The sequence below is a fragment of the Palaemon carinicauda genome, chromosome 9 (genome assembly GCF_036898095.1).
Source record: "Palaemon carinicauda isolate YSFRI2023 chromosome 9, ASM3689809v2, whole genome shotgun sequence".
Classification (NCBI taxonomy): Eukaryota; Metazoa; Arthropoda; class Malacostraca; order Decapoda; family Palaemonidae; genus Palaemon; species Palaemon carinicauda.
In genome coordinates, this window is record NC_090733.1 from 101,462,304 (window position 1) to 101,471,870 (window position 9,567).

Here is a 9,567-nt window from a genome sequence, read left to right on the forward strand (position 1 = left end):
AAAGGGTGAACGACCTCAAGAGAGAGAGAGAGAGAGAAAGACATAAGTCAAACTCGATCGCCACCCATAAAATACGCCGTGGTGGCCTAACTGCCGAGGCCTCCACGTAGATATCGTACACTACACACACACATCTGAAAAGGAAACTTACTTATTTCTATACTCAAATATATATACAAACATGAAAACATGTTTACATATATATTGAGTAAAAGAAAAGTAAGCGATTAAGTAAAGACAAAACAGACAATGGCTGCCAAGCGAGGACCAAGACAGAGACGTCTGTCACAGTCCGAGCCAAAAGTGAAAGTGAGTATTCACGTGTGTGTGAGGGGGAGGAGGGGTAGCTAGCTACCACTCCCCTACCCCCCCCGCTAACTAGCGCGGGGGGTAATACACCCTCGTTAAATTCTAATGGCTCGCCATTTCAGCTACGCTAAAAGTAATAACCCTTTGTAAATAGCGTGGTTTGTATTTCGGTTACGGAACAAAAGAAGTTTAATACTTTGAAAGAACGTTTTCGTCCTCGCATTTTCTGGGCGTATTTTACGCTTTAGTCATATCAAGTTATCTATGACACTTTTTACATCCAGCATAAACATAACATAAAAATTGCAAATATATGAACAAGTACACAAAAAAATATGATGACTGTAACATAGAAAAATGTGTAGCAAACAATTACTTACGATACTGTCAAGAAACAAAAAACTGGGAGCCTCCTCTGATGGATTAGAGAGAAATGTTAATGGGAAATTGACATAAATACCTTTCCCTTGAATTCTTGAAGAAAAAGGAAATAAATAGGTAGTCTGGACAGAAAATTGTTACATAAGGGACCGGATCGTCATCTTTCGCACTGTTATCCCTACAGTTAGGGGTCAGTCGCCTGATGCACCCTCTAAAATGCCTTTTATCAAAGTCATCCTCTTTACCAAACCTCTTCTCTTCATATCATCCTTCATCTTATCTCACCAACTAATTCTCTGCTGCTCTCTCAATTTTCTCCTCCAAACAGGTTCCTCCCAAGCCCTCCCCCACCATCCATCCTCAACACATGCATGCCCACAGCATCTCTGTCGTGGCACTCTTCACCTCTGTAACATTTTTGTCTGAGATCCTACGTTTACAATCCATACATTAATACTGGTCTCTTTACTCTATGATATGGTAAATCTTTACTTTTAGCTTGACTGGCATCTTCATATCACATGCCAGTTGCGTCTCTGCACTTCCCCAAGAATGCTTTTACCCTATTCTCAACTTCAGCCTCAAATCCTCCCTCCTGATTTATAATAAATCCCAAGTAACTAAATTGTTCCACCAGTTTTATAACCTATAGTTTCAAGTATGTTTATCCTGTCCCACCATTCCTTACAGGTAGTAGGTTGGCTATGGCACCAGCTACCCATGGAGATACTACTGCTAGAGTTATTAAGTTATTGGGTCCTTTGACTTACCAGACAGCACTACAGTACATTGGATCCCTCTCTCTGGTTACAGCTCATTTTTTCATTCCCTATGCGTGCACCGAATAGTCAGGCTTATTCTTTCTCCATTCTCCTCTGTTCTCATACACCTGACAACACTGAGATTACCAAACAAGGGGTTCACTACTGCATGTTCACTGGCTACTTCCCTGTTGGTAAGGGTAGAACAGAATTCTTAGCTATAGTAAGCAACTCTTCTAGGAAGACACTACAAAATCAAACCATTGTTCTCTAGTTTTGTGTAGCACTACAGCCTCTGTACCATGATCTTCCACTTTCTTGAGGTAGAGTTCTCTTGCTTAAGGGTACACTCGGGCACACTATTTTGTCTTATTTCTCTTCCTATTGTTTTTTTAGGCTTTTGTAGTTTATGTATGAAAGATCTATCTTACGGTTGTTACTGTTCCTAAAATATTTTGTTTCAATTGTTCATCACTTCTCTTGTAGTATACTTATTTCCTTTCCTCAATGGGCTATTTTTCCATGTTGGAGCTCTTGGGCTTGAAGCATCCTGCTTTTCCAACTAGGGTTGTAGCTTAGCTAGTAATAATAATAATAATAATAATAATAATAATAATAAAAATAATAATAACAACAATAATACATACATACATATACCAAGGCACTTTCCCCAATGTTGAGGGGTAGCCGACATCAAACAAATGAAACAAAAAAGGGGACCTCTCCACTCTACGTTCCTCCCAGCCTGACAAGGGACTCAACCGAGTTTGGCTGGTACTGCTACGGTGCCACAGCCCACCCTCCCCCGTTATCCACCAGAGATGAAGCTTCATAACGCTGAATCCCCTACTGGTGCTACCTCCGCGGTCATCCAAGGCACCCGAGGAAGCAGCAGGGCCTACCGGAACTGCGTCACAATCGCTCGCCATTCATTCCTATTTCTAGCATGCTCTCTTGCCTCTCTCACATCTATCCTCCTATCACCAAGAGCTTTCTTCACTACATCCATCCACCCAAACCTTGGCCTTCCTCTTGTACTTCTCCCATCAACTCTTGCATTCATCACCTTCTTTAGCAGACAGCAATTCTCCATTCTCTCAACATGGCCAAACCACCTCAACACATTCATATCCACTCTAGCTGCTAACTCATTTCTTACACCCGTTCTCACCCTCACTACTTCATTCCTAACCCTATCTACTCGAGAAACACCAGCCATACTCCTTAGACACTTCGTTCCTAACCCTATCTACTCGAGATACACCAGCCATACTCCTTAGACACTTCATCTCAAACACATTCAATTTCTGTCTCTCCGTCACTTTTATTCCCCACAACTCCTATCCATACATCACAGTTGGTACAATCACTTCCTCATTATTATTATTATTATTATTACTTCCTAAGCTACAACCCTAGTTGGAAAAGCAAGATGCTATAAGCCCGGGGGCTTCAATAAGGAAAAAGCTCAGTGAGGAAAGGAAACAAAAAATATAAAATATTTTAAGAGGAGCAACAACATTAAAATTAATATCTCCTATATAAACTATAAAAACGTCAACAAAACAAGTGGAAGAGAAATAAGATAGATTAGTGTGCCTGAGTGTACCCTCAAGCAAGAGAACTCTAACCCAAGAAAGTGGAAGACCATGGTACAGAGGCTATGGCACTACCCAAGACTAGAGAACAATGGTTTGATTTTGGAGTGCCCTTCTCCTAAAAGAGCTGCTTACCAAAGCTAAAGAGTCTCTTCTACCCTTATCAAGAAGAAAGTGGCCATTGAACAATTACAGTGCAGTAATGAACCCCTTGGGTGAAGAAGAACTCTCTTTACATTCATGCCCAACCCTCTATCTTTTACTACTCCCTTAACTGCTCCCAATACTTTGCATCCTTCTTTCACTCTCTAATGTACATCTGCTTCCACTCCACCATTTGCTGCAACAACAGACCACAAGTACTTAAACTGATCCACCTCCTCAAGTAACTCTCCATTCAACATGACATTCAACCTCGCACCACCTTCCCTTCCCGTACATCTCATAACTTTACTCTTACCCACATTAACTCTCAACTTCCTTCTCTCACACACCTTTCCAAATTCTGTCACTAATCGGCCAAGCTTCTCTTCCTCGTCTGCAACTAGTACAGTATCATCCGCAAACAACAACTGATTTACCTCCCATTAATGGTCATTCTCGTCTACCAGTTTCAATCCTCGTCCAAGCACTCGAGCATTCACCTCTCTCACCACTCCATCAACATACAAGTTAAACAACCAAGGCGACATCACACATCCCTGTCCCAGCCCCACTCTCGCCGGAAACCAATCGCTCACTTCATTTCCTATCCTAACACATGCTTTACTACCTTTGTAGAAACTTTTCACTGCTTGCAACAACCTTCCACCAACTCCATATAACCTCGTCACATTCCACATTGCTTACCTATCAACTCTATCATACGCTTTCTCCAGATCCATAAACGCAACATACACCTACTTACTTTTTGCTAAATATTTCTCGCATATCAGCCTACTGTAAAAATCAGATTCATACAACCCCTCCCTCTTCTAAAACCACCCTGAACTTCTAAGATTGCATTCTCTGTTTTATCATTAATCCTATTAATCAGTACTATACCATACACTTTTCCAACTACACTCGACAAACTAATACCCCATGAATTACAACACTCATGCACATCTCCCTTACCCTTATATAGTGGTACAATACACGCACAAACCCAATCTACTGGTACCATTGACAACACAAAACACATATTAAATAATCTCACCAACCATTCAAGTACAGTCACACCCCGCTTCCTTCAACATCTCAGCTCTCACACCATCCATACCAGATGCTTTTCCTACTCTCATTTCATCTAGTGGTCACCTCACTTCCTCTCTTGTAATCTCTCTCTCATTCTCATCTCCCATCACCGGCACCTCAACACCTGCAACAACAATTATATCTGCCTCCCTATTATCCTCAACAGTCAGTAAACTTTCAAAATATTCCGCCCACATTTTCCTTGCCTCCTCTCCTTTTAACAACCTTCCATTTCCATCTTTCACTGTCTCTTCAATTCTTGAACCAGCCTTCCTTACTCTCTTCACTTCTTTCCAAAAGTTCTTATTTTCTTCATATGAATGACCCAATCCATGGCCCAACCTCAGGCCAGCTGCCCTCTTTGCCTCACTTACCTTGCAGTTTATTTCCACATTTTTCTCTCTATATCTTTCATACTTCTCTACACTATTACTCTGCAACCATTCTTCAAAAGCCCCCTTTTTCTCTTCCACTTTTACCTTCACTCCACCATTCACTGCCCTCCTTCATGCTGCCTCCAACAAACTTCTTGCCACACACATCACTTGCAATTCCAACAAAATTTTCTTTTACTAACTTTCACTCCTCCTCTAAATTACCAGTTTCTCTTACTTTCACTTCGTCATATGCCATTTTCAACCTTTCTTGATATTTACTTTTTACCCCCGGTTTTTTAGCTCTTCAACCCTCACTAGCTCCCTTTTACATCCACCTACTCTATTCCCCCACTCTTTTGCTACAACTAATTTTCCTTCCACCAAAAAATGATCAGATATACCGTTAAGCCATACCCCTAAACACGTGCACGTCTTTCAATCTTTTAGTTATCAACACATAATCCATTAACGCCCTTTCTACCACTATCCATTTGCCACTCTTACCCATGTATAATAATAATAATAATAATAATAATAATAATAATAATATTGCTCACCCCGGCTTCAGTCTCATCCTCATTTACTCTCAATCCACCCGTCTCCAAAGTCTCCTACCACTGTACTGTATAACTCCTTTCTGTAAGTCTCCTTCATTTTCAATGGTAATCACCAAATTATCTGCATATACAGTAGTAACTCCCACATGCTCTTCATTTCTGATTTCTTGACTTAACACATCCATGACTACCAAAAAAAAAACGGGCTTAATACCAACCTCCGGTGTAATCCAACACTAACTTCAAAGGTCTCTGTTTTCCCAACAACTAGTATTACTTTGGTTTTGTTCTTTTTTACATCATCTCTACCATTCAGACCAACTTCCCCAGGAACTTCCTCTTCCTAAAGCACAAGATGTGATTGCGTAAATATAAGAAAAGGACGTTTTAGTGATAAAATAGATGGTTTTCATTAAAAACACTTAATTAAACATGAAATATAAATTTTCTCCAAGTCATAAATGCAATAATCTGAATTTATAAAATTCCAGGTAGAGATCATGAGATCGATGAGAGTGAGAGCTTCCAATGGTTGGCGAAATCTGTCCAAAGTGAGAGTGCACAAGATGGTTGTGTATGCTTTCGAGTATTCTTTTGAAGTCTCACACTGTATTCATTGAGGGTACAGGTGAATTCTCCACAGAAGGAAAAGAGTATTAGATTGGACTAATTGGGGAAGGGGTGCAAGGTTGCTTTCCCTTCAAAATTGTCCTTGGTATCTGCATTGTCTACAGTCCTAAGATTATCAACAAGGACGGTGGTTCTACGTTGGTTATTTTCACCTGCTCGGCAGGTAGGGAAGATTGCTACTTAATAGCCAAGGCTTGTAATAATTTATGTGTTGACGGTATGCCTTCTAAGCCTAAGGAAGGCCATAGTGTCCATATGGCCATCTCTTTAGCATCTTAAGCAATTTCCAATATCTTACTCATCGGAAAAGTGCTAAACAGCAAGATATTGCTACTTCACCTGCAGGGGCTATCACTGATTCTTTTGTTGTTTGCCTGAGGGCAATATCACTATCGTCGACATCCTTTCTAGAAGGGACAAAGGTCAGATTACCAGAAGAAGAAGAGGGCCGATGTATTTTCTAAATTTTGTAGAAGATCCCGACATTGATTGATCTTGTTTTTGCTTCTTTGTTTTCTCCCCATATTTCATCCACCGCTCTGACACCCAATTTCTGCACTCATTGCAGCAGGAAGACTGAGAACAATTATGCTCTTTGCAAGAGGTGCATAAAAGATGGGGATCCACATTGACTTTGCTCATAAAGAAGCCGCCCTTTTGTGCAGCAACTCCAGGCCATGATCACATGTCCACTAATGGTTTCAGCATCACCAATCACACTTTCAGCCTTTTAGTGAAAATAGAAGAAAGAAAAAAGTTAAACAGCCAGAGTAGGAGCACAGAAAGTACGTTTCCACATCTTGGAGACTGATTTCAAAGTGGTGTATCAGTGTGCTGGCGAGGAATCAGGGCTAATCTCCCCCCCCCCCCCCCCCCCCCCCGGGCACCCAATGGCACACCTTGTTAAAATTTTAACAGCTGAAATCATACTCCCCTTTTATGGGATGAGCATTAGTATTCATGTAAGAACAACTAAAATTTCAGCTAATTTTTTATTCTATCAACAGGAAAAGCAACAAACGAAAGGAGCGTTTAGCAAAATGCCTTCCAACTGAGGACAGAAAATACATATAATCCTCTTTGACAGTGGCTCAAATGCCTTTCTGTTTACTAAAGGACTCAGCTGAAAATGCTTTCTGGTATTGCACATCAATAATTCAAAAGGTTGTCCATTGCATAAAGCCTTGCAATACTCCATAATAAAGTTCTTGATTATATTCCATCTTTACAAGAAAATCTTTACATACCTATTAACACCTTTCTCCTTGAGGAATTCCTTTTTGGCTTCAGGATCCAGGTCAATTAAGGAGGATTCGAGGACACCCGAGAAGGGAATCAATATGGCTCCAGGGTCATTGGTGTCAATCCACTCCTTTATTTTCATTAACCTATAAAAATGCAGGTACAATAAGTACTGTAAATTATTTTCTTACATAACAAACTTTACACCTTTAATATAATAAATCAGTAGGTCATATTGATGAAAAACTTAAAATAAAGAGCACACTATACACTGGAGCCCACAACATACATAATACTACCTGAATAATCTAATTAAATATTCATAAAATGCATACAATCTTTGTAGCCTTGTAATACTAACTGAATATCCATCTTAATAATATTCAGGTAATGCATTTACCCATTGAGGTATATATTCAATTTCAGAAATAGCCTTCCTATATCACCCCTATATGAATAAAAGTAAATTTTACTCCTCATGCTTTCTTCAGTTATATAAAATATCCAATTTTTACATAAAGCACAACAGATTCACTGAAATACTCCCTAGATCAAGGTCACCTAAGATATGTCTAGGATTATACTAAATAATCCAAGGAAAAACTTAGTCATCAGTTTACCAAATGAAAATTGAGAAATTATTTCTTACCACTTGTTCTTCTTACGGATGTAATCTTTCTCAGAAAGATTTACTAAATATATCATGGGTTTGCTTGTAATGAGTAGATGTCTGTTTAAGACTTCAATCTGGAAAGAAAAATACAATCTTAGAAAAAGAGCTTACATATTTCATAGCTTTTTGTGACAGGAATCCTTCACTTTAGAGAACTAGAGGAGCTTTTGTGTAGTTGAGCTTGAAATATAGAAGAGGTCGCCAGGTCAGTTCAGCCTGGAAAGTTATGAAAACCGGACATCTCGTTGATAGAGTTTTATGAATGAAGAGCCTAACTGAACAAAATCCAAAAAGGAGAAACTTTCTTTTGACCTCCCAATACTTACTGGAGAAGAGCTCCTCTATTGAAGGTTTCACAGGGTTCAAAACTTAAACAATGAGCGGAATTGCTACAAGATAGAAGGCTACTTATTAATTTACGTAGAGTATAGATGACCAGTTTATGTATTTACATAAGTATGTATTTTCCCATACATTTACCATACAATGCATCTTTTAATTATGGAACATATTATTTTGAAAAAAACATTATATACTTAAGCTTCTCACAAACCATTAATGAAATTCTTGGTTATGCCTTCATTATTCGCAAACAATGTCTTGGCTAAAAAGGAGGGAAAAATCTAGAAAAATACCTTAATCCTATTTTGGGGAATTCTTCAAGGTACATTTTTCAAAAGTACAGTATAATAAAAAAATCTAAGCTACAGTACAGTACTCTGAGATATGTTTACTTGGGGTGGGGTCACACATCTGCAACTAAGCTCTGTGACTTGCTACTATGTTAGAAAATAGCCCTATTTTTCAGTATTGTCATTTGACAACGAATCCACCTCGCATATGCACAGAATATCGCGGGATGGTTGGCCGACCTGTCGCCCGAAGTTGACCAAGTGGGGACCATGCCGCTAACATTTTGGAATGTTCAATTCTCGTCAGTTGCGAAGTTTGTAGCAGAGTCCAAAGCGAATTACAACTCACTATAACTTGACAATGATTCCTTTGTAACAATTGTAGGTAAGACAAAATCGTTGTAGTATCTAGCGAATATATGAAGCCTGCAACATAGCAACACAGTATCATGACCCCGTGACGTTTCCCGTTCGCTTAAAAGCAGCAACAGATAGGTGCTCGGCCACAGTTCGCAGCTCGCTACTCCACACCGTTACCACAAAAAGAACCATGCCAAATGAATAATTTTTTTTTAAATCAGTATGAATGACTTATATAGAAAATAAATATTATGAATAAATAAAGAGATGTTAAATGATCACTATGATTGAAGTCAATAAAGACAACGAACGTAAATAAATAAAATGTTAAATCATTATGAATTACTTAAATAGAAAATAAATATTATGAATCAATAAAAAGATGCTGAATGATCAATACGAATGAATTCAACAAAGACAATGAATGTAAATGATCAAATAGGTTAAATCAATATGAATGACTTGAATAGAAAATTAATACTATGAATAAATAAAAGGGATCACTATGAATGAATGTCAATAAAAAATGAATAAACAAAATGTGGAATCCATATAAATAAAAACATGTTAAAAATGATCACACTTAGTGAAAAGAACTCAGATCAGTATGAATTAAGAATATGAATAAATAAAATATGAATAAATAAAAGTAAGTTAGACATCTATTTTTATTTCTTTTGGCACTCAAAAACTTTAGGCACATTGCAAAATGTCCGGCAATGCTCTCTATAACATTGGCCAATCGTTGTGCACTCGTTGCCAAGTCGAGTGGCAACTGAGCAGCATTTTAATGCCCTTGCTATAAATCTCG

General features: G+C 38.6%; 1 protein-coding gene across 3 annotated transcripts in view; it reads right to left on the reverse strand.

Annotated features, from left to right (window-relative positions):
* The window catches only part of LOC137647028 (obg-like ATPase 1), a 242,122-nt gene that overhangs the window by 30,306 nt on the left and 202,249 nt on the right, over window positions 1-9,567 (reverse strand). For all 3 annotated transcript variants that reach the window (XM_068380145.1, XM_068380142.1, XM_068380143.1), the window contains exons 7-8: window positions 7,741-7,838; window positions 7,097-7,237 (exon numbers count right to left, since the gene is read on the reverse strand). In XM_068380145.1, coding sequence (XP_068236246.1) covers window positions 7,097-7,237; window positions 7,741-7,838 — 239 coding nt within the window. The remainder of the gene's footprint in view (window positions 1-7,096; window positions 7,238-7,740; window positions 7,839-9,567) is intronic.